Source organism: Brachyhypopomus gauderio, chromosome 13 (genome assembly GCF_052324685.1).
Source record: "Brachyhypopomus gauderio isolate BG-103 chromosome 13, BGAUD_0.2, whole genome shotgun sequence".
Lineage (NCBI taxonomy): Eukaryota > Metazoa > Chordata > Actinopteri > Gymnotiformes > Hypopomidae > Brachyhypopomus > Brachyhypopomus gauderio.
Genome location: NC_135223.1, coordinates 12,142,782 through 12,169,235, shown reverse-complemented (window position 1 = coordinate 12,169,235; position 26,454 = coordinate 12,142,782). Strand labels below are relative to the sequence as shown.

The window sequence follows — 26,454 nt, the reverse complement described above, 5'->3', positions numbered from 1 at the left end:
TAAGTATTATATCGCGATCTATCGCTCACGGGTGGTTGGCGTCAGAGCGAACTAGTAACTCATTGAATCATAGATGTAGATCAGAGGTAAACAGATTTTTTTCGGCGTGAGAAATCGGATGTGTGGCGTGTGAGCGTGTGAAGACGGTCAAATGCGTGTGTCTCACGCTCAGTGCGTGAGAGTTGGCAACCCTGCTACTATAAGTACACAATTAAAATGGTAATGTTTACTGTTTACTTATAATGTTGGTGATAGAGAAGGGGTATGTTGGTAATGTTGGTAATGGAGAAGGGGTGTAATCAGGGCTTAATTTGAGCTGGATCCTGCCGGAACAGGATCCGGGAACTCTTTCATTTTGAAGGGTGCGTTCCGGGAACTGTCTGCCTCGATCCGGTAACTTTCAAGCCTACCAATTATAAGTTATGAAGAAATCTGTCTGCGTTGAACCAATTAATTGAACAAATAATTCTATAGAAGACATTTTTAAACACAAAATCCACATTCGTAAATCACATAAGAGCTCTCCTTTTTAGCTATGCCTTTCCGTGTCTCCCATAAAGCTAGTTATACTTTCGTGAGTGACCGTAGCGCGCGACTCCGCACACATCGCGCGCGTCACATTTTTTAGTGTCCTCCTGAAACGATATGTGGTAGCAGGGGCGAGGCTAGGGTATTTTTAGTGGTGCTAGAGCACCACTGTGAGGTTGCTCAGCACCCCCTGGCTCAACACATTTTTTAAATATTATATTACGCAAAAAACTTGCTCTGCACCTGCGCAATACTTTGGTATTGTGCCTCTGTGAGCACTGGGGGCTGGGCACCCCTAAAGACCAGATCCTAAAATCGCCCCTGTGTGGTAGTATAAAGAAACACCCCTCAAAAACAGGGGAAGGAACATTTACCTGACCAATTTTAATGTTGCTTTGTGTTTCAGATTTGAAAAGTGCTGGAATTTAGGCTAAAGTACTTGAAAATGCACTTCTGCACTTAAAACACTTATAAAACACACGTAAATAATTTAAAAGTAATTTATATATATATACGAATTGGCTTGTTATTTTGACATTTGTGCGCCTAAGCGTTGGGCTTTGTGTGCAATCCGGTGACATTGTTGGCCTCAGTGACCCCTTGTCTCATGCCGCTGTTTGCGTTCCGGCATCGTTTGATTTACAAATTAAGCACTGGGTGTAATAGTAATGTTGGTGTTTAGTGTACTCAAGCAGCCCAGCCCACTTTCGCAAATGGCGACACACCTGAGCAACTCTAGTGATATGGCAGAGACCAAGAGTGACGATGAACACTATTCTGACTAATGGAAGCACATTATGACGTTGCCACCACGCACCCCAGGGACACTGACGACGGCTCAGTGTCTTATCATGTGCCTTTCCCTGTGCCTTGTTTTAGAAAAGTTGTAAAGGAACTTTACAACCACTGTTGCTACATTAATATTTATTTTATTGCTGTACCTTTGGGTAAGAGAGTAATGTAATTTCAATCATTTGTATGTCCTGTACATATTCAGAACTGTCAATTAAATTATTCAAGAAAAATCTAAAAAGATTGTTCTAAGACTTAAATTATTCATGTGGGATAATAAAGAAAAACATACATTTTGGTCAATAACATGTGAGTGTTTTTCTTGGCATCTGTTAAACTAATTAAAATCTGGAAGTTCTGTTTACTGGGAGCAAAAACTGCGAGTTTCGAACGTAACATGGGCGTGGCTTCGGACTTGAGAAGAGGGTGGAGTTGAATGTGGGTGGGGTTGGATGTCTAACTCCGCCTTCCTGCAGGCTGCAGCGAGAGGCTTCTCGAGCAGTTGGCATATAGGTGAACGAATTTAAAGGGGCAGGTTCAGAGGCTTATTGAAGGTCTTATTGATGGTGGGCCATAAAAATAAGAAATGCATCATAAAGAACAGGTCGCTCCCTAAGAGACTAACCTGATTTTAGCCTGACCCAACATCATTTTATACCTCAAATCTAACTGGAAACACGACATATTGAGTAATTAAGCGCACAGGTGAAATCGTTCAGAGCGGCAATTTCAGAGGCCTGCTGTGTGGCGAACGTAAATTGTTACCGGGGCGGTGTGTATATATACAACCGTCAGTGCAGATGGACGATAGCCTGTTATTCAACCACTACTTTTTAATGTCATGCGATCTACCCACATTCCTTCGCGATCGACGTAATGGGCACCCCTGCTCTAAGGCATTGGGTCAGACAAATAACAAATGCATCATACATAACTAGTTCCTATATGTATGAGCAACCTGATTTTGGCCTGGCCCAACATCATTTTATGCCTCATCTAACATGGCATATTGAGTAAAGCGCACAGGTGAAATGATTCAGAGCGGCAATTTCGGAGGCTTGCTGCATGCCTATAAAGTGAAATGGTGGTGTGTAATGCAACAATAATGACCCAATATTGCTTGTGGTTAAGATGTGGGTCAGGTGTGGCAGTGAAGGTGAAAAGGTGGTTGTGCTCAATGTCATACACATTTTGTATTTCCAGGTGCAGTTAGACGTAACAGGATTACGATGAAGGCTACTGCCCAAGAAATAGAAATGTGGATGAAGAGATGGCGAAACCCATCCATGGATCGAGAAGGTGGGAGACAGGCAAGGAGAGAGCAAAGGGCTAGACTGGCAAACCAGCCACCACCTGTTAATATTTAAAAGGGGTGATACTTTTGTTTTGTGATTAATTGCATTTTGAGGCCTTGTTGTAAAATAAGAAATTACTTGATTTGTTTAAATCTCAGTTTTACAAAGTTTGTTTCAAGCAAGTATTGTTTTGTGCTTGACTTTTTAAATGTTTTATAGCCTGTTTTTCAGTTCCCCAGGGGGCTGTGCACAATTGGCTAGCGCTTCTCGCCGGTGTGTGTGTGATTGGTTGTGTAAGAGTTGTACCTGTGTTAAAATTGTAAAGCGCCTTGGGTATCCTGAAAGGCACTGTATAAATTGAACATTCATTCATTTTCAGGAAAATGATATTCTTGATTTGTGCTTGTGTTGACATTATTTTCAAGATTCTTAATATTCAAGCTCCTGTTGACATTTCATGATTTTTCTGATTATTGAGATTTTATTTTTATATTGTTGCTAAATAAAAGATCGCATGAATAATAAAACATTGTATGTATTGATTTTTATGGATTCCACAAGATCAAGCAACAATTCGTAAGATTAGAACAGATTATTGGGGAGAGAATTTTGATCTGGGCCACATATGGCACATGTGGCTGAGTTAAGGTCCAGTTCTGGTATTGGAGGTAAAGGGTGGCTGAGATGAGGCCCTGTTATGGCTGTAGGCCGGTTGAGTTCCGGCAAACCGCATCTGGCCATTGTCATTCCATGTAGTATGTGGGCCGCAAGTAAATGCCAAATGTGGCCCACATCTGGTCCACACCGAATTTGCTGGGAAGGCTGACAAAGTGGACGTACCAGACGCAAGGGTGGAGCTGCACATCACGAGGAAGAATAAATCATCTAGTTTGGATCAGCTCAACGCGTGTGCTCTCTTCTCAGGTTAGTAAAACATAAAAAATCAAGTCTTAATTATAGTGTAACTACAAGATGTCGCTGATTATGTAGTTGAACGTGGTAAAAATGTGAAACGGATTTTTTAAGAGATATTCACGTATTTAGGAAGCGTTTAAGATAATCTGTTAATTATTGGCAGTGCACAGGAATACCATGTGAGACGAGTTAGGAGTGTGTAACGTTTATCAGTTCTGTTTATATTGTTATATATGAAATTAAAGTACCTTTTGACTATATTTAGTGTCCCTCGTCAAGCCCCCCATCCCCTTTCTCGCCTTCCTAATGGATTTCTCCATTTTCTCCGCTCGGTTCTCCCCCTTCTCTGTTCTGTCCTGCGTCTGTATTTCTCCTTTTCCTCTGCCCGTTTCTCCTCTCCTCCTTCATCTCGGCGTTTTCTCTGTCCTTCATTGTCTTGCCCGCCTGTATATTTCTTTATTTTCGCCTTTTCTCTCTACTTCTTCGTCTCACCTATCAGTTTCTATATATTTTTTACTTTTGTCTTTCGCTAGGTTACGTCTTCCACAAACTCCCATCCGGTTGGAACCGGCTTGGTGATAGGCCTACTGTATAGCCAAACTCGCATGCAAGTGGTCCGTAGGTTTCTTTGGACGCGTGGCCACTACCAGGGTTGCCAACTCTCACGCAATGAGCGTGAGACACACGCATTTGACTGTTTTCACACGCTCACACGCCATACATCCGATTTCTCACGCTGAAAAAAATCTCGTTTATTTATCTCTGATCTACATCACCCCCCAACCCCGCGGTCCACAAAAAAAGTAGAGAGGAGTTTCCTTTTCATATCTACCTATTAGTGACCTGTGTTATATGTGCTAACCATGACGTCTGAGTGTACAAAAGAAAATCTGGAAGAAGCAACATGTCACACGCATGCGTAAACTTGGCAGCCGTAATCGTGCAACGTCTGCCGTAAGACTTATTGGAAAATACTTTCAATTACGCACATGTGTAGTCCAGATCGGGTAGTTACTCAAGACAAGTAGATGTGGTGTTCACCCCCACCCACGTCTCCGATGGCATGTCGTTCCACTACATATTACAGTAGTAAGATAGTAGACAAACATAGAAAATCTGAAATTTGGATAAGGACGCATGTCTTTCTAAAATTCATATTCTAAGGTGCAAGAATGAAACACTTGAAAATTGAAAAAAACGAATGAAGGCCAATTTTTCATTTATTCTACCAAATGAAAAATTTTATAATCTCTCATTTTTCAGTTTGGAAGACAAAAATAATTCCTTGTCTGCCACTCCAGGGAGAAGATGACCTGTTTGTTGTCATTTTCACTTTCTTAAACAGAATAAAAGTAAAGGAGAATCTCAACCAAACTCAGACCGTCGCCTAGGGCTCTTCTTGCTGTCTAAGGCACTGTGCTCAGCTGTCTGTGGATGTGAGGTCACAGCAGAGAGGATGGAGGAACAGGTAAGAGGAAGATCTCACTCTCTCTGGCATTTCTAACATTTACCTGGAAATTATTCTTGTTTAGCATTTTGGTTTGAACTTAACACACTGAAGACTCAATTCATCTTTATTTCAGAAAAAAGTGGATCTGAAACATCAGGTAAGTACTAAAAAACTAAACAAGAAGAAGAAACTCCTATCTATAGTTCTCATTCCTATCCAGGGTCTTCAGATACTCTGCAATTTAACTCAAGGGAAATGTCTTCCACCTGGAATTCTATACAGACCTGCCTCACCCAGGGTGTCTTTTCCTCTTCCATTATTTTTACAGCACTTCTTAACAAGACACCACCTTCTGAACAAGGTTCCATGTGGCCTCAGTAATAAGTGGCCTAGGTAGTTCCATCTTCTTTCATTGGGACCAAGTATGTTAGAACCTCTGACTGAAACCTGCAGGCTCTACTCTGCCCTCTGGTGGATAATATGGGTGCAACACCAGTAGTACCGCCATGTGGGAGAGGCAATAGTGCAGTGTGGATCGGGTAGTGGCTAATGGCGGGGGCCTTGGCGTTCTGATCATTGGTTATGGAAACTTGCTCTTGGGACATGGAATGTGACCTCTTTGGTTGGAGTGGAGCCTTAGCTGGTGCGTGACGCTGAGAGGTAGCAACTAGATATAGCTCTCTGACTGTGTGGTGGAGTGTTTCCCGGTAGATAAGAGGGTTTCTTCCTTGCGCCAAAGGTTTGAGGAATGGGAACTGAGTGTTTATGCTCATGCACCAAATAGTGTGAGTCCTTGGAGGGGAAGCTGGAAATTACCCCACCTGGAAACTCCATCACTATGCTGGGGTACTCTGATGCTCATGTGGGCAATGACAGTAGGACCTGGAAGGGGGTGATTGGGAGAAACGGCCTCCCCGATCTGAACCCGAGTGGTGTTCTGTTATTGGAGTTCTGTTCTTGTCATGGTTTGTCCAAAACGAAAACCCTGTTCGATCACAAGGGTGTCCATAAGTGCACATGGCACCAGGACACCTTAGGCTGTGGTTTGCTGATCAATTTTGTAGTCGCATTGTCTGACTTGCATCCGTCTGTCCTGGACACTCAGGTAAAGAGAGGGTCCTACCGGGCCTGGCTGCCTTGTGGGACTCTGGAGGCAGCAGACAGGTACTGGAGGGAATCTCAGTTACAAGAGGAACAACGCAGGTTCTGTCCTGGTCGTGGAACACTGGACCTTTTCCGTGAGGGAAGGATGAGATGGGAGGTTGATGGGTGGAACGATGCTGCGGCATCTGCAGTGTTGCAGACTCTGTACCGGACTGTTGTAGTGAAGAGAACCAAACGGCCAAGCTCTCAATTTACTGGTCAATACACGTTCCAAATTTCACATTTGGCCATGAGCTCTAGCTTGTGACCGAAAGAATGAGATCACAAACACAAGCAGCTGAAATTAGTTTCCTTTGCAGGGTGTCTGGGCTCTCCCTTAGAGATCGGGAGAGGAGCTCGGTCATCTAGGAGAGCTGCTACTCCTCCATGTAGACAGGAGCCAGTTGAGGTGGTTTCAGCATCTGGTCCAGATGCTTCCTGGGTTCCTCCCTGGCGAGGTGTTCTGGGCATGTCCAGCTGGGAGGAGATCTCAGGGAAGACACAGGACACACTGGAGAGATTATATCTCTCAGCTGTCCTGGGAACACGCTGTATTCCCCTCAGAATAGCTGGAAGAGGTGATTGGGGACAGGAAAACCTGGGCCTCTTTGCTTAGACTACTGCCCCCAGTGACCCGGACCCAGATAAGAGAATGTGGATGGATGGATGAACAAACAAAAACAAATCCCAACATTTATTGAATTTATTGTAATTCTCATCAATCAAAAATCTGTTAAAAAGTAATTTTTAAACAGTTTGACATGGAAGCAAATTCAGCAACTCTGAGCTGTTCTCCTACTTAGTTTTTCCTTTAATTATTTTTAAACAATTTGTGTAATTTTCTTGAGAGAGTAAGAAGGTGAGAACAAGCATGTGTTCCAGAACATGTTTGTCATCCCAGAGTTTAAATATTCTGACTTTCAACTTCTCGCTCATCAAGTGTCTTGGGTTTTTGTTGTTGTGTATGTTCTGGTATACATGTTAACCTATTAACCATCCCTTGTGTTTCCATAACAGAGATTCTTGGCAGAGTCCAGCCCCATGGCGCCCTCTAGGTGTAGATCTAAATCTCTCAGTCACACATCTGGTTCAACTGAAACTGCTCATTGTGAGTTTCATACAGTCCGTGTCTCAGCTGGGGACGATGTCCGCTTGCCCTGCCACCTCCCACCTGAAATCAGGGCAGCTGCCAGGGAGATCAGGTGGTGGAAGGAGACCGACTGTGTTTACCTGTGTCAGGTGACTGTGGGGCGGGGCTATGAAGGCAGAGTGGAACTCGTTGAAAGTCCAGGAGTACCTCACTTTGAAGATGTGTCTCTGATACTGAAAGATGTTAAAGTCACAGATTCTGGACAATACAATTGTGAAATTCTTACAGAGAAAAAACAGGAAATCTCAGTAATTCATCTGCATGTATCAGGTAAGTATTTGTATATGCCGTATGTCACAAATATTAAACAGATATATTATCTGATTCTGATGCAGGCAATTTGTGTAAACAGTACCTGTTTAAAATGTAGTAAATGTATGTGTAAACTGTACCAGTTTAAAGTTAATTAAATTGTAGTTATTTTAGAATATAGAAAGTGGGCCACACATGATTAAAATAATAATGATGGTAATATGTGGCAGCAGGATTAATGTGTAACCGAATCACATCACCTCTGTCTCACTGGAACATAAGAACCTGAGCCTGGACTGCCTGCACAAAGTCCTGATCTCAATCCTATAGAACAAATTTGGGATAAATTAAAGTGGAGACTGAGACACAGGCCTTCTCTTCCAACATCAGTATGTGGTCGCTGCTCCTCCATGTAGAGGGGAGTCAGTTGAGGTGGTTCAGGCATCTGTTAAAAAGTAATTGATAAGCCTTTTGGCATGGCAGCAAAATCTGCAATTCTGAGCTTTTCTTCTGCTTAGATTTTCCTTTACATATATATATTTTTGTAATTTTCTTGAGAGAGTAAGAAGGTGAAAACAAGCATGTGTTCCAGAACATGTTTGTCATCCCAGCGTTGAATCATTCTGAGTTTCTTCTCGCTCATCAAATGTCCTTTGGGTTTTTGTGGTTGTGTATGTTCTGATATACCAGTTAACCATACCTTGTGTTTTCATACCAGAGATTCTTGGCACAGAGTCCAGCTCCATGGCGCCCTCCTGCTGTGCTCATCCTGAGGTTCACACAGTCCGTGTCTCAGTTGGAGAGAATGCCACCTTGCCCTATCACCTCCCACCTGAAATCAGGGCAGTTGCCAGGGAGATCAGGTGGTGGAAGGAGACAGACTGTGTTTACCTGTGTCAGGTGACTGTGGGGCGGGGCTATGAAGGCAGAGTGGAACTCGGTGAATGCTCTTGGATGTGCTACAACAGAAATGAGAGTCTGATACTGAGAGATGTTAAAGTCACAGATTCTGGACAATACAAGTGTGAAATTCTTACAGAGGAAAAAAAGGAAACCTCAGTTATTCATCTGCATGTATCAGGTGAGTGTTGGTATCTGGTGTGTGGTACAAGTGGTAGTTTTGTTATCTATTTGTGATGCATAATAAAGGTTATTCATGTATAGACAGTACGAGTTTTAAATGTATTAGATTTTAGTTGTTTTAGAATATAGAAAGTGGCCCTCAGGTGATTAAAATAATAATGCTGCTAACATGTGGCAGCAGGATTAATGTGTGATTGAGCCACTTCACCTCTGTCTTACTGGAACGTCTCATATGTATGTCTGTGTTTCCCTCAGAGTTTAAATTGGTCTCAACGTGGGACGATGTAAAACACACCGGGTCTCCACCAGAGAGTTGCAGGAGCAGTTGGTTGAGTTGCCAGAGGTCATGGGAGACCTTCTGTGGGGATGATGCCACCCTGCAGTGCTACTTGTCTCCTGAAACCAGTGCTGTTTCTATGGAGATCAGGTGGTTTAAGGGGACAGACTGTGTTTACCTGTACCTGAATGGTCAGGTGACTGAGGGGAGGGGCTACGAAGGCAGAGTGAGTCTGATCACCCACGAGCTGCAGAGAGGAAACGTGTCTCTGGCTCTGAGAGATGTTCAGGAGTCTGATGGAGGACACTACAAGTGTAAAATTACTCATGGAGAAAACACTGTGGAAAAGGGGTTTTACCTGTTTGTTTCAGGTACCGAATATATTGTTAGGATTTGAAATCATCTCTAAATTAGATCATAGCCATCAGGGTTGGAAAAAAAGCAACAGAAGTTGTAACTGAGAGGCAGACACAGAGATAATAGAATGAACAAAATGTCAGTGTTCTGAGGGTCACAGACAGTGAATCCCAAATTCCCTTGAAGACTTTATTCCTCATTTCAATATACACTTAAAGTGAAAATAAATGCTGTAATTACAAACACAGGATTCTATAAAATAACGTGGTAATGTGTTATCTCTATAAACATATTACCAATCTGATAAATGCACTTGAAATCTAACTGTAATAGAACACATGATATTCTAAACATCTCTCTCTTTTTCTTGTCAGAGCTGAAACTGGTTTCCTACTTCAAACATGTTGGGTCTGTGTATGATTTTACTCCCTACTCCGTGAGGTTTGGACATATGACTGAAAGGGCTGATCCCAGACCTGCTACAGTACATGCCTGTGCTGGTGATGACATCATTCTGCCTGGTCTCCTCAATCCAGAAACCAGTGCTGTGTCTATGGAGATCAGGTGGTTTAAGGGGACAGACTGTGTTTACCTGTACCTGAATGGTCAGGTGACTGAGGGGAGGGGCTATGAGGGCAGAGTGAGTCTTATCACCCACGAGCTGCAGACAGGAAACGTGTCTCTGACTCTGAGAGATGTTCAGGAGTCTGATGGAGGAGACTACAGGTGTGAAGTTACTTGTGGAAAACTCACGCTGACAAACAGTGGAGTTCATCTGCAGATATCAGGTAGACTACTGAAAATGTAAAAATGAAAATGTCATATTTGTCAGTTGTGATTTTCACCTCAATCAAAATTTGTCCTCCGTATTTACTCATCTGTGCAGTTAACACACACACACGCGTGATTACTAGGGGGCTGTGGTGCACATGTGCTCAGAGCAGTGGGCAGCCCTAGCTCGGTACCCGGGGAGTCGTTGGGGTTAGGTGTCTTGCTTAAGGGCAACTCGGTCATGGCCTCAGGCTTGGGAAATGAACCCACAACCCGCTGGTCACAAGACTGGTTCCCTAACCACCAGACCATGACTGCCCCTGGGTACAGCATTGTAGTTATCACTGTAACATTGATAGAAAGAGCTGAAATTGATACTTTTTCAGGAGAAGATTCTGGCTCGCAAGTTGTCAGCAATCACTGTATCTTCTTCTCTGTTGTGGTTGGTTTTGTGTTTTCAATTCATTGTCCCCGGTTTTGATGAACGTCCTGTGACGTTACTATATGTCACTTTATGTAACTTGGCTGTTTTAATAGATAACAGATACTTCTGTGCTCCTCCCCCCAGAGTATCGACTAGTCCACAGATCTGAAGATGTTGGGAAGCCCTCTGTATTCAAGGATGGGTCTAGGAGTGAACTGTCTCTTTCCTCACATAATTTGATCTCTGCCTCTCTTGGTGGTGATGCCACTATGCCCTGTTACCTCTCTCCCGAAACCAGTACTATTTCCCTGGAGATCAGGTGGTTTAAGGGGACAGACTGTGTTTACCTGTACCTGAATGGTCAGGTGACTGAGGGGAGGGGCTACGAGGGCAGAGTGAGTCTGATCACCCACGAGCTGCAGAGAGGAAATGTGTCTCTTACTCTGAGAGATGTTCAGGAGTCTGATGAAGGAGTCTACAGGTGTGAAGTTACTACAGGGGATGAGACAGTGGAAACTTCAGTTGATCTCATCTGTCGTAGTGAGTCCACTTTCATGTTATTCAGCAAATTATATTCTATTTCCGACCATTCATACAGTACAGAGTCCTTGAGAAAAGCATGTACAGGTGTGAGATACTGCTTTAACTTAAAAAAAAAAAAACATTGATTTTAAACCCCTTTCACACACCCCAAGTTACCACAGTTTACCAGAATGACACTCTGAATGGTTAGACATGATTTCCAGTGTTAATTCAACAATGTGTGTTGTATAGGAGAAAAAAAAAACATAACATTGTTTCAAATTAGGGGTGTGATTTTAACTTTGAGTTTATTAAGAAAGAATTCAGTTCATTATGAAATCTCCAGTTTCACAGTGATATCTTTTTTAGATTCAGGATTTTGGTTTTGTTGTGATTTTTGCCTACTGCTTGCAATGTTGAAATTAAGTCATTAACTCTCTCTCTTTTTTTTACCACATAAGGTTATTCTCCTATACCTATAAGTAAGTATTGTTTTTTTTATTCTGCAGTTTTTATCATGACAGATTAAAATTAGACCATATTTTATGAAACATGAAGAAATCCTTATTATTCTAAAACATTCAAACATTTTACACAACTATATAGGAGGATGACAAAAACCATGAGTGTCAGTCTGTATTGTGGGTGTGGTGTCAGTCTTTATTGTGAGTGTGGTGTTAGTCTGTATAGTGGGTGTGGTGGTGATAGTCTGTATAGTGGGTGTGGTTGTGATGGACTGTATAGGCTGCACGACTACTATTTTTTATTAGTCTACTAGTTGTTCAAAAAAGTAGTCGACTAGTTGCAATTTGCATAATTAAAACAAAAAAAAAACTCGGGCGATCTCTACATTTATTTACTTATTAAATATAAAAAAATTACAAGAATGCAGATCAGGTAGTTCATGGGGACACAGTATTCTTGCATGTACAAGAACTGGTATCTGTGGTGAGATGCTGTGTGTAATAAAATTAACATGAAGAATGCATAACATGAAGAATGCAATTGAACTAGGGGTGGGCATAGATTAATTTTTTAAATCTAGATTAATCTCACTGAAATCTTGAAATTAATCTAGATTAATCGAATCTAGCGCTAGGACCATGCAGAAAACGACCACTCCGAGCTCCGCTCCGCATAGTTGCCAGGTTCGCGGTTTTCACGCCAAATTGGGCTTGTTTGAAAATCCAGCCGCGGGTTCAAATTCTGGGGTCGCGGGGTGTGGTTTTTTGGGCTACTTTTGAATTGGGCCACCGCGGGAGAGGCATTGATGATTTTGGTGAGAACACACGTGCACAAAATTGTTAGTACCCCTTGATTAATGAAAGAAAAATCCACATTGGTCACATAAATAACTTAAATCTGACAAATGTAATAAATAAAAATTATATGAAAATGAACAAATGAAAAACCGACATTGATTTTAATCCATGCTTCAAAAGAATTATTTTAAAAAGTAAACTCCTTCAACAGGGGCATGAAACTTTCTTGTCCCGGGCCCCAGCAAGACTGTCAACGGGGCTGGGCCTATATATAGGGCTACGGGTAGTCATCGTACTGAATGGTGACATGGTGTGTACCATACTCAACATGGACCAGAGGAAGTGAAGAAAGAGTTGTCTCAGGAGATTAGAAAGACAATTATAGGCAAGCATGTTAAAGGTGAAGGTAGTGATGGCAAAGGTGGGGCTTTTGGGAGATCGAATCAAATGAACCAATTGATTCGGAAAATGATCTTATATTGTGTTCCTAAATAAATTTTAGTCATGAAAACAGGGTTGTTTTAATGATGTTATTAAGATGTATTTTTCATTATGATACACTGTTAGTCAGTGGATTGATATAGCTGACATTATTAATTGCAATTAATAATGCAAGGTAGGAAATGCTTGTGTAATCCTTTATTTATTAAACATTACAAGTAATCAATTGTAATCACACCTGATTCAAATGAATCGATTCAGTTCGATTTCGCATTTCGAGTTTGACATCACTAGATGAAGGTTATACAACCATCTCCAAGCAGCTTGAAGTTCCAGTGACTACAGCTGCACATTCCATGGGACTGCAGCCACCCTCCCTGGATGTGGCAGCAAGAGGAAAACTGATGACAAATCAAAGAGATGCATAATACAAATGATAACAAAAGAAAAACTTCTGAAGAGGTTAAAGGTTAACTTCAAGCTCAAGGAACATCATTGTCAGATCACACCATCTGTTGTTGTTTGAGCCAAAGTGGACTTAATGAGAGATGACCAAGGAGGACACCATTGTTGAAAACAAATCATACAAAGCCAGAATTGGATCTGGAATTTGGCAAACTACATGCCACAAAGCTTATGGGAGAATTTCCTATGGACAGATGAGACACAAATGGAACTTCGTGCCAAGGCACATCAGCTCTGTATTTACAGACAGAAAAATGAAGCATATTAAGAAAAGAACTGGGGCTGCTTTGCTGCATCTGGCACAGGGTGTCTTGAATCTGTGCAGAGTTCAATGAAATCTCAAGACTATCAAGGGATTCTAGATAGAAATGTGCAGCCCAGTGTCAGAAAGCTTGTTCTCAGTTGCGGGTTTTGGGTGTTGCATACAACTGGAGCAGTTTGCTAATGAGGAGTGGACCAAAATACCTGCTGAGAGGTGCAAAATTCTCATTGACAGTTACAGTAATCATTTGATAGCAGTGATTGCCTCAAAAGGTTGTGCAACAAAATCTGTGCAACACCAAAAGTTTATCATCATCATCATCATCATGATTTCTCTTAAGGCCAGTTTTATTATTTTAAATAATTCCGTTGAAGCATGGTTTAAAAGCAATGTCTGACTTTCATTGGATAATTTTCATAGAATTTTTATTTGTCTTATGTCAGATTCAAGTTATTTCTGTCACCATTGTGTTTCCTTCCTTAACCGAGGGGTACCAACAATTTAGGTTCAGGATCTAGTGGTATGTCATTTTTGCTTTAAACACCTCCCATAACTTTTCAAGAATGTAAAAAAGATTGTGAATATATTTTATACCAGATAGTTCTGTTTCATGAACCCTGATGTCAACTGCTTAAAAAAGTTCAGACGGGTGGGTGTGGTTAGTGATCAATACTCTGGGGTATAGTGGAGACAGGTGGGAGTGGTTAGTGATCAGTACTCTGGGGTAAAGTGGAGACACTTTTGCTTCTTTTGCTGAGCAACAACAGACACCAGAGGTCTGTAATGAAACAGAGTCAGACAGACACTTGTGGACCAGAGGTATTTAATAGACAGAGGATAATCTAAAACAGGCGAGTCAGGGACACGCAAGGGTCAATGTCGGTGATAGTCATAGACAGATAATGTAGGAAAGTCCAGGGGACGAGACAGGAATAGGCAAGATGAAAACAAGGGGATGAGATGGGAGCAGGCAGAGGTAAACACAAGGGGACGAGACAGACACAGGCAGAGATAAAGACAAAGGTACGAGACAGGAGCAGGGAACTATCAAGACGGAGAGACCCAATACACCAAATCCAAGGGGAGCAGATTAGAGACTTTTAACAGCTTATCTATTGTGATGTAATGTGGAAAGACTGGCGGAACAGACTAGAGTCAGTACTGTAGGTTTTTATTTAATTTTTTACAAGAATGCAGATCAGGTAGGTTATGGGGACACAGTATCTTTACATGTACTAGAACTGGTATCTGAGGTGAGATGCTGTTTGTAATTAAAGAATTTGAACATGAAGAATGTAACTGACCTTTGCATATCCAATATTTCTTACCACTACAAAACATTATAGATATAGACGTTTGGGGTGAGTATTTCATTTTTGTTTTAAACACCTTCCATATGTTTTCAAGATTGTTAAAATAATTGTAAATATATTTTATACCAAGTAGTTTGGTGTCATAAAACCCTGATTTCAGCTGCTTCAAAAATCAGAGTTGTACTGTTGTATTATGTTGAAATTATATTGTTATTTCAACTTTCCCTTTTCATTGTGATATTCCTTTTAGATTCAGGCAGATTTTAGTTATTTTGGTGTGACTGTTATGTTGAAATCAAACTCATTAACTGTCTCATCATTTTTACCACAGAAGTAGAAGAACTAGAGGGTAAGTATTGTTTTTTATTCTGCAGTCTTTATCATGGCATATTTTAGGAATCATGCAGTCTAGATCATTCTATCAGTCAATCAAATTTTATTTATATAGTGCTGTTTACAACAGTTGTCACAAAGCAGCTTTACAAGTGTCCGAGTCCAAGCCCCCAGTGAGCAAGCCACTCTAAAATGTTCAAACATTTTTCACAACTGTACAGTTGTGGCCAAAGGTTTTATGAATGGCACAAATTTTGGTTTTTGCAAAGATTGCTGGTTCGGTTTGTTTCAAACCTTTTGTCAAATGTTCAAACATAAGCATTCCCTATTTTTTTTTACTTTTTTACTGACAAATACATCCAGTTTAAACAAAGAATTGACACTTACAGAGTTGACCAGAGTCAACCCATTGTTGCCTAATCAGTGCTTGCAGTTGATCGGGGTTTTTGTTTGTCCACCGTCTTTTTGAGGACTGACCACAGGGTCTCAATGGGATTGATATCTGGGCAGTTTCCTGGCCTTGGATTTCAATGTTTTGTTCACTGAACCTCTTGGTTATCACATTTGCCTTGTGACATTGTGCTCCATCATGCTGGAAATACCATTGTTCATCTCCAAATGACTCCTGGATTGTTGGGAGAAATTGCTCTTGGAGGATGTTTTGATACCATTCCTTTATTCATGACAGTGTTTTTAGACAAATGTTTGAGCGAACACACTCCCTTGGATAAGGAGCAACCCCACACATATTTCAGGATGTTTCACGCATGACACAGGACTCATGGAAAACCACTTTTTCTTCTCTGCACAGTCATTTATTCAGTACTCTCATTTACCCCAGTACTCTCCAGTGAAATCCAGATACTTCCTGCAGAAGTCCTTGATGTTCTTTTTGGAGAGAAATGGCTTCTTTGCTACCCTTCTTCATCTCGCTGTGTGTTCAGATTCACTCACCTGCACTCTGCCAATCTTGAGCTAGATCTGCACTGGTGGTGAACCGATCTCGTAACTGCATCCTCTTTAGGAGATGGTCCTGACACTTGCTTGATTTTCTTTGGCGCCCTGAAGCCTTCTTCACTACAATTGAACTACTCTCCTTGAAGTTCTTGATTCGATAAATGGTTGGTTGGTTTGCAGTGCAATGATGACTGTGTGTGTTTTCTTGGAGAAAATCATGGTTAACAGAAGAAAATGTAAAAGCGCCACTACCCTTTAAAATCATCCAATCTGCTCTTCTAATTAACATGGCAGAATGATATCAGCTGTCTTGTCCTCATTAACATCTTCTCCTGAAATAACGAGATCATCACTGAAATGGTCATTTTGTCGGGCTGTAATGCAACGGCTGGAATGCAGTAATTTTCATGATGGAGATGTCTTTGCAGTTAATTGCAATTAATCTAATCACTCTTCATGAGAGTTAATACAAATTGTCACCATAAAAACTGAGACAGCAAAATTTGTGCAATTCTCTTTGGCCAATATTGTACTGGAATATGAGGAAAAAAATGTTATTCTGTATAGTGAGTATGGCATTAATCTTTATAGTAGACAAGATTATGGTCTGTATAGGGTGTGGTGTTCGTCTATATAGATGCACTGTGGAGATGGACATGCAGGCTTAAATAGAATGGGTTAGTGTTACGATTCAAGGGGGTGGGTGTGACGCAAACGCAGGTTGTAATGTATTTTATTAAATAAAAGCAGACACCGTATAGAACACAGGAAAACCACTAGGTAGAAGGGAATATAATCTAAGGGGGGCATACGAAGAACAACACAGCCCAAGCAGCACACAACTAGAAAACTACTTTAAATTTAAGACGACAGACATACATGACAACCACAAAAGCATTACTCAAACATAACCTAAACAGGACAGAACAACCGAACGACTAAAAAGACTAACTACACTCCGGATGTTGAACATGCGAATTTAGAAATACAAAATGGATATTACAACACAACATGAACATTACTACCGTGAGATAAGATTGATGGGGAAGACAATACAAACGTTGAAAGCGTATAACTGAGAAACATTAACCAGGATAGGGGGTAAAATAAGGGGAATACATACGACGTAAAACAACCAAATAAAGTAAGGCAATTAACTATAAGCATCTGAGATAAGTAGAAAAGACACTAACAAGAAGCAACAAGTAGTAGAACACAAAGGAAACAAAACTAAACCAAGCAGACCTGGGGGTATTCCAGAAAGCGGGTTTAACAAACTCTAAACTTAACCCTGAACTCTGAGTTGTCTTGCCCTGATCTGACATACTCAGAGTTTTCGGTTCCAAAACGGCTGATCGGAGTTAAAGTAATCAGGGTCGCTCAACTCTGAGTAGGTTGACCCAGACAGAAGCGCGTTCACGCGTAACTATGAAAGGCATTCTTTATGGAACGCAGATAAATAGGATTTATCATAGACTTAAACGCGAAAATCAGCCGAGCATCGTATTTCACACCACTGTAGCTTGAAGTATTAATGACTGCGTATGCAGAATATTTAGATATTAAACGTAAATGTAATATTGCGGTAGCTGCTAGAGAAAGGCAGTCCGCATGTCAAAAAATGGCCAAAAGAGTTAATGCGTGAGTGAAAATGATATTTTTATCTTTAGCAGAAGGGTGCGATTATATTATTTTCTCCACCTTTATAATACTGTATTGAGTTTTTAAATATTTTTTTAATTGAACACTTACTAATTCCAGGTCTAATCTGACTGGTGTGAAACACACATGGCATCAGATAAAAATGAAGTATAAGAATATTGTACAAAGTGGTATGGCTGTACATAACTATATCTTATTCTTAAGATATATTCTAAAATATATTCATTTATAGGAAAAATGAAATAATGAAACATAACAGTGAATTTGACTGTAATGTATATTAAAAGGTTACAGGGTGGATGGTGTGGTGGGTGGTGGTGCATGATTTAATGTGGAAAGCAGTGATTGAAGATGGAGTCTCTGACAACTCCACCATCTCTGTTGTCACCCACATGCATGTAAGGTTCCTCATCTGTGGGCATGTCAGAGATGGTAGGCTGTCGCTCTTTCTGGATGGTTGCAGTGTTGTGTAATACCACATATGCCATTATTATGTGGCACGCCCTATCAGGGGTTACTCTGAGCCCCTTCAGGCACTGGAACCTGGCCTCGAGGATTCCTAGAGTCATTTAAATTCTTGCCCTGGTTTTGCTGTGGGCTTGATTGTAGCGGGACTGTGGTACAGGTGCAGGATCTGAATAGGGAGTCATAAGGTAGGCCTATAGGACAGGCAGGGATACCCTCTGTCTCCATGAAGGAGGCCGTCAGCCAGGTTTCCATCCAAACCTTTCGAAAAAATAATGCGCAATTTCCAAGTTTCAGCAGAAAAAAATGCGAATTAAGCCTTGTTTCCATTCATTACAGTTATGTGAATAAACTTTAGATCACGTGAGAGGACGCCAAACAATAGTGGTTTTTACATCCATCTGGCAGTTACGCATTTTTGCACGTTGAGGTTTTGAAACATTTTTTTCTTTTTCTTTTTTCTTTTTCTTTTCTATACCTGGAAAAGCTAAATTCAATTTTTGCATTCCGTTGTTGTTTGCCATCCAGTATAGTGTTTATGTTGCTTTCGTCAATTAAATCAAGGAAAGCAGTAGTCTCCTCATCCGTCCACACAACGCGACGGACAATCCTGTCCTGCCATGTTTTAGATCTGATCACATGGTACAGAACCACATGACTTGAGGCATGATACGTCATCGTTTATGCGAAAAACCCTTTTCCATCCAGTTTTTCCGAATTTTGGCGATGCGATAGTCTAACTTTTCCACCTCCTCCTAGCGTAAAAATCTTTTTGCGGTATTTGGGGCTTTTTTCAAATTTTGGACTTTTTCCATTTTGAAAATGCGCAAAAACTCGGTGGATGGAAAACAGTGTCCTATATCACACTAGGGTTTGCAATGATTTAACTATTACACTGCATGTGAATAACTAGCATAACTACCTCAGGCCTACTCTATTCAGATTTGTTGTACAGTGTGGAATCATACACGAATCCTGGCCATCTGGCTTCAACATTTGTGATGAATTTGTGATGAGGTGGTAAGCATCACATATGATCTTGATGGGGAGGACGGTCAGTTCAATTCAATTCAACTTTATTGTCAGTATGCTGAAACAGGGTTGTACAGCACAACGAAAACACTTTTAGGCTAGGCCTCAGTGCAATTACATACTACAAAATATCACAGCAGCAATTACATACATAGTGCAGGACAACATAGTGCAAGACGGTCATGGTGCAAGCCAGGCAAAAGACATTAAATAAGCAAGGTAAAAAAATTGTAAAATAGATAACAGTATAAGGTATGAAATATAAAAATATAAGTACAGTACGTACAGTGTGTGTGAGTGGGTGTGAGGTAGTGCATGGTGCCAAATGGCTGGTGGACTGGTCTCTGGACCGGTGGCAAATCTGAGATATAGTCAGGGGGAGGTAAGTCTATATATGTCCAGTTTGAGGGAAAGCTGGTGACAATAGCTACGTAATTTTTGTTACCAATAAAGATAAGTACATTATTCATTAAGTATTATAAATGTTAGTACATGTACATTAATGCTATGGATGGATTTTCTGTTTATGTAATCGCCTTCATGTTCTAATGGTGCTGGAATAGGTAGCATATGTAGGTTCCATCAATGCAGCCAATCACTCTAGGAAATCCTTAAAATGTAAATGGAATAAAGTTTGTTATATGCTGCTTCTCCTTTGCTTAATTTATTTATTGTCTGTTGAATTAAAGACAAACCAACGATGCTGTGGAATTCCTCTTTGATGACCATAACTGACTGATGCCCAGGAAACACCACAAAACTGGGCACTAGTCAATTTAATGCCAGACATAGTTTTCGGACAGACCGACATACAGTAGCTTTGCTGACAGATCCCGCATCTCCTACACTATAAAAAAAAACTTCCACTAGCAAAAAATGAAGAGCGATGTATAACAATCTGGAGAGAATTTAGGGCTGATCCGCGATGTGTAATATTTGAAATGTGACGCTTAATAATTTTATTGATGTAAGTAATGGATTGTGCTGAAAAACGATAACGTTCATTAAAAAATAATCCGAAAATGATAGGCCTATGTCTATTCGGGGTTTTATAAGGCGTTCCCGACGAAGAGCTCGGCGAATAAACTGAGCTTCAATATCCACATGATCCTCGAGGAAAGGACACGTCATGATGATGTGTTTGTAACTCTGGTTCAGGTCCAAGTTAACCTGCCAGCGAGCAGGTTAGCTTCAGAGCACAAGTTGCTATAGTAACTGACTCAGGTTCTCTTTAAGCTTGGTTTCTGGAACGGAAAACCTCGAGTTTCCATGAGTTCTGAGTTAACTTACCCGGTTTTCTCGCTTAACCCGCATCTAGGAATACCCCCCTGCACACGGGGAAGAACAGGCTAGAGAAATCAGAGCACAGGGGCATACAAAAACCTTAAGGTTACAATGACAATAGGGGATAAAACAGAGGGGATTAAATAAATAGAAACCAGGAAGGGAAATGAGACGCAGGTGGACACCCTGAAGACGGGGCATGACTGACAGAAGGGAAACCAAGGAGACAATGGAAAACAAGGCGGGGCTAGGGCAGACAACACGGGACTGGGAAGGAGGGCGGAGCTGAACGTGACAGATTGGAGACAGGTGGGTGTCTGTCACATCCAATTTCTCTCTCCTAACGACTTCACAGTACTGATATACAGGAAAGGGTTGTTTGAGATTAAAAGAGACTTTAATACTTTAATATATTCAGTAAATAAATGATGATTATAATGCAGTGATATTTGTTAAATAAGGATGACTTTATTGTGACCTACATTAAAAATAGATCATATTTTATGATTCACACAGAAATCCTTGTCATTTCATAACCTTTTCTTTTTTTCATAACTATACAGGGAGAATAAAAAGATGTAAAAAAGATTCAAGTGACCTTCAACCCAGTAAGTTAATTTCTTTCTATATATTTTTTTTTCACTCTCACACACACATTTATCCACAAATACCCAACAATTGGTGCTCTGTGTATGTGTTTGTTTATGTACCTCTGTTCCCAGATTTCTCCCAGACTGATGTATTATCCCAAATTTGAGTCCTACAACTGGCACAGTCATTAGAATCGGATTCAAATTCTTTGATCTGAACTGTTTTGTGATGTAAACTTATTCAGAGAAAGACATGCTTGTAAATCTCAAAATATTTTCACTAAACATGTCTCTTTATATGGTATTGTATATATAATAGAGACAAACAGAGGATACACATATCCTGGATTCAAGGCCACCAGTAAATGTTACACCTGTGAGATTTTAAAACATTTTAATGTATTTTTTACAGAAAAAATTGAGGGCATGTTTTTATATTTGTCATATTTCACAGTTTATCAGATTGAGCTGACAAACCTAATAGACCCATTGGGCCAGTAATACAAGAGAACACAAGTTGTTTTTGGCCTTAAACCCATTTTGCTACAGTATGAAGATATGGCGTGGTGATGGAGAACGTTATTTAGGATGGTTAAGCAGGTGCTGTGGCTGCTATGCCTTTCTGACCTGGGTTCAAGTCCTGGGTTCAAGTCGTGGGGTGGTCGCCTTCAGCATTCATCACAGGTGTTGGTCTGGAAAAACATCTCAGCAGGGTCTTTGGCTCGAGGCTGTAAACAATGTTCAGTATTTGTACCTGTAGTAATAAATGACAGGAAATATAAGCACAATTAAGCAAAGCTAATTCTACCTCATGTATTTATAAAACAAAATGATATATAGACAAAATCCATATCTACTAATGCTTGTGTATGATTGTTAACTTTTAACAGAAAAGCCAGAAAGACGTTGGAGTTTTGATGGGGATCGTCTGAATAGTAAGTATAGTGCACTTTCCCTGGACAGATGAGTTACTGATCTACATTACGTCCATGTGGGGCAGACCAAATATATGTTTACATGGTTACCATCCGAGTGTAATAACACTGATTTGTTCTAGCACAGAATCATTTCTGTGGAAGAGACATTTTCAGAATTAGACTGAACATTTACTATATAATCTGTGAAAAGTTCCTACTGATGAGGACCAGAAGGACCGGAGGACCAGAATCCATAGTGTGAGGGCTGTAGAGTGACAACTACTGAATCCATAGTGTGAGGGCTATAGAGTTAAAACTACTGAATCCATAGTGTGAGGGCTGGAGAGTGAGAACTACTGAATCCATATGGTGAGGACTGGAGAGTGAAAACTACTGAATCCATATGGTGAGGGCTGAAGAGTGAGAACTACTGAATCCAGAGCAGAGGTGGGGACTCGAGTCACATGACTTGGACTCGAGTCAGACTCGAGTCATTAATATTAAGACTTTTGACTTGACTTGAAAAAATATTCAGAGACTTAGACTTGACTTGGACTTTTACACCAATAACTTGGGACTTGAATTGGACTTGAACCTGTTTACTTGCAAATACTTGATTTTTTTTACCCCAAATCTAAATTTTAAAACGCATATTAATATTTATAAAGTGCGCCCCATTAATTTCATTTCCGTCCTTCTGACGCAGACCAGTCCTCTGCTTTTCCACACTCTGTACGTGTGTGTGTGCATGAGCTGCAGCACAACCAATCAAATGGGGGGTTGGCGAACGTAATTTTTTACCGGGCGGGTTGTAAAATGGACACAAATTAAGTATTATATCGCGATCGATCGATCGCCAGTGGTTGGTGCCAGAGCAAACTAGTAACTCATTGAATCATAGATGTGGATCAGAGGTAAATAAACTAGAATTTTTCCGGCGTGAGAAATCGGATGTGTGGCGTGAGAGCGTGTGAAGACGGTCAAATGCGTGTGTCTCATGCTCAATGCGTGAGAGTTGGCAACCCTGGGTTCTGTATCTGAACTCGGGGAAGAGAGCCTCTCTCTGTCACCATCATAATATCCAGTTCTATCTCAGCATGGATTGTGTATTTGAAGACATCTACGTCGAGAAAAAAATATATTGACAAAAGTGGAGCGAGTTTTCAGCTATGGGGACATCATTCATCGTGCACAAATGACATACAGACTTTTGACCAGCAAATGCAATGCAGAATAGTTTACTGAAATGTCTAAAGTTGCAGATTCCTGTTAATTGTTCAGTTCTTATATTTGTTTGTCTTGTGTCACTCACACATGTTCTCCAAGAAACCAGATAAGAGAAGAGAGGGAAAATGCTGTTATGGTTCTTTGTATTGTACTGTGAAAATATCAGCACTTTTTATTTAAACATGGAGTTCTACTTATGACTTTTTCACAGAATATTTATTTCTGGAAAATTGTAGTTTAAAGTATGAATATTTTTGCAGCTAAGTTTAACAAATTGAACTGTGCAATAAAGAGGTGTAATTTTAATTTTTTTTATACTTCGTGTTTTCAGTTGCACATGTTTTATCAAGATTTGAGGAGAATACAGATTTTAAAAAGAACGCATGTCTGTTATTTACATTTAAAATATACCTGCAACATTGGTAAAAAAAAAAAAAAAGACTCGAAAGGACTTGAAATTCCAAGTTTCAGACTTGGGACTTGACTTGACTATTGCCTGTCTTGACTCGAGACTTGACTTGACTTGAGTGTCTTTGCTTGAGACTTGACTCGGGACTTGAGGTATAAAGACTTGGACTTACTTGAGACTTGCAAAACACTGACTTGGTCCCACCTCTGATCCAGAGTGTGAGGGCTGTAGTGAGAACTACTGAATCCATAGTGTGAGGGCTGTAGAGTGAGAACTAGAGTGAGAAGAACTAGAACTAGAGTGAGTGTTTTATGGTCAGATTGTTTGGCCATAATAATATATCCTTCATTTGGTGTAATAAGGAGAAACTTTCAAACCAGAAAACACCATCCAAACTGTCAAACATGGTGGTAGGAACCTAATTCACAGCCAGTGGACCAGAGAACCTAATCACAGTAAACGGCACCATGATAAAAGAGCAATACATCAAGATTCTCAACATCATCAGACAGTCTGCAGAGAAACTTGGTCTTGGGCACCAGTGGACATTTCAGCAAGACCACGACCCAAAACACACAGCAAAAGTGGTGAAGAAATGGCTAGCGGTCAAAAACATGAACATTTTGCAGTGGCCCAGCCAGAGTCCTGACTTGAATCACCTTGAGAATCTGTGGAAGGAGCTAAAGATCAGGGTGATTGCACAGAGACCCTCCAGTCTGAAAGAGTCAGAGCTCATCGCTAAAGATGAAGGGTCAAAAATACCAGTGGAGACATACAAAAAGCTGGTCAGCAATTATAGGAAGCATTTCATTGCTGTAATAGCCAATAAAGGCTTTTTTATTGATTATTGAGAAGAGTATGAATGATTTTGGGGGGGACATGCTTTTTTTGGGGGGAAAATGCTTGAAAAGGGACAGGAAAACAGAACAGGTGGGGGGGGGGGGGGGGGGGGGACAGGGACCACAGTCATCAGTATGTGAGGGATGAGGGAAAAATGGGAGGGGCCAGCCATCATTAAATTGGTAATGAGGGGAAACTGGAATGATGTTGTAGTAGTGAATGCTGACTTGGGGTTTAAAATGCTGTAATGTAGTGTTTTGCATGTTGTATTTTCTTATTTATATATAATTTCTAAAATATATTTTCATTGTGTTGTGACTGTCCTGAGTTTTGTATATTCATGTTGAATACTGTAAAGTTATTCTGAACTGGTTCTGTTGACTCCAGTAACGTCTCCTCTGTCCCTGCAGTGTGAGGAAGGAACAACAGCTCACACCCCAAAAACAGAGAAATGTTAAGCAGAAAAAGACCAGAGGAGAGAGGAGTCTTTGTTTCAGGAGTACGTCTGCTGATCCAGTATCACATTGAAGCTGTTGTTTCTCTTAGTTGATCTTTTTTTTTTATAAGTTGTTGTCATTCTGTTACTTAGAGCCTCTCTATACCAGTTATGAAGATTGACTTTTTACTGTTGTGGACTGTATTAAACATGATATATGTGGTATTTCATATGATACTGGGGAACACTGGGCTTTCAAATGAAGGCTGAGCTTTTTGACACTGCAGTCCTGGGTGAATTCTGACTCTCATCCCCCATGTGACTGTGTGGAGTCTGTAAGGAAACCCTGGCAGGAGCAAAGGATCAAGGGAAAAACATTTGAGAGGAGATGAAGGAGAGAAAAGAAAGAGGTACAAGTCCCAGTTTCCATTAGTAGATGGTACAGATAACACTTACAGATGAACACTCACTCAGGAATAATGTGAATGGACTAACTGTTCGAGCAGAGGATGAGAGAGATTTTCAACAGGATCCACCTCAGCTTTGTTGGGACTTGACTGCACACACTAATCCTAATATTTCCCTAAATGGGTATGCATGCCTGTATATGGGAGCATACATGGTTGAAATGTTCTCTGAAGTGTGTTTCTGCAGCCTGTGTCTGCTGGTGGAGTACTGCTGTGTACAGTGGCACATTTCATGAGCAAACATGCATCCCCATTAAGGACCAGAGGCTGTTTCTACCTGCCCAGGGAGGCTGGACAAAGCACAGTTATGAGAGCATATGTGTCTGGACCAAAGCTCAACACAGCAGCTGAGAGGACAGTAAAGGTCATCTATGGATCAGACGGGATTTATTTTGGGGGTCTTTATCTCCTGCGGGTTATCTGTTATGTTATCTGTACCCCTGATGACATTTCAGACTCAATATGAGTGTTTTATTTTTAACATAGTTAATTATATATGTTATTGTTTAAAGTGGTCATTTAGTTAATTCTTTATACCTACCAGAATTCTCAATCTTCTGGACATTTTTTCCAATCCTCTTTATACACTTTGCTCCAGAAAGATGATCTAAAAATATTTTATGTATAAATGTAGTTAATGCTAACACTATACACTGCTCAAAAAAATAAAGGGAACACTTAAACAACACAATTTAACTCCAAGTCATCCACAATTCGTGTTCAAATAGGAAGCAACACTGTGAATCAATTTCAACTGCTCTTGTCCAAATGGAACAGACAACAGGTAGAAATGAGAGATTTTCAACTGATTTCAAAGATTTTTATTAATTGAGATCTAGGATGTGTTATTTTAGTGTTCCCTTTATTTTTTTGAGCAGTATATATCTCACCTCTGTTTGTAATATAGTCACACAAATGTCAAGTCTGTGTTGATTTGAAGTTTGTAGGAGGCAGTCGTGGATGGCCAATAGAGGTCGCTACAGCACCGCACTACCTGGTGGAAATTGAGCTATTTTAAAAATAATCAATGAAGACAATTTGTTTTATATGTGGTTGCAAGTTTTTACATGTGATCAGGAGGGGGATTTGTTAGATTTTTTTTGTTTGTTTGTTTTGTGTTTGGAGGGAATGAA

General features: G+C 40.5%; 1 protein-coding gene and 1 long non-coding RNA gene across 2 annotated transcripts; both read left to right on the top strand.

Annotated features, from left to right (window-relative positions):
- The first annotated feature begins 3,483 nt into the window (after nucleotides 1-3,483).
- On the top strand, nucleotides 3,484-16,014 carry LOC143474108 (polymeric immunoglobulin receptor-like). Its single transcript, XM_076971392.1, has 13 exons — nucleotides 3,484-3,539; nucleotides 4,064-4,137; nucleotides 4,876-4,998; nucleotides 5,114-5,137; nucleotides 7,141-7,543; nucleotides 8,244-8,606; nucleotides 8,864-9,256; nucleotides 9,617-10,030; nucleotides 10,582-10,977; nucleotides 11,421-11,441; nucleotides 14,736-14,750; nucleotides 15,034-15,051; nucleotides 15,980-16,014. Exons 3-13 carry the CDS (start codon nucleotides 4,987-4,989, stop codon nucleotides 16,012-16,014), a joined length of 2,094 nt encoding a protein of 697 aa, XP_076827507.1. The 5' UTR covers nucleotides 3,484-3,539; nucleotides 4,064-4,137; nucleotides 4,876-4,986.
- A 1,956-nt stretch (nucleotides 16,015-17,970) lies between these two features.
- On the top strand, nucleotides 17,971-26,454 carry LOC143473819 (uncharacterized). Its single transcript, XR_013120637.1, has 3 exons — nucleotides 17,971-21,043; nucleotides 21,916-21,960; nucleotides 24,829-26,454. It is a non-coding gene; the product is annotated as an uncharacterized LOC143473819 (long non-coding RNA).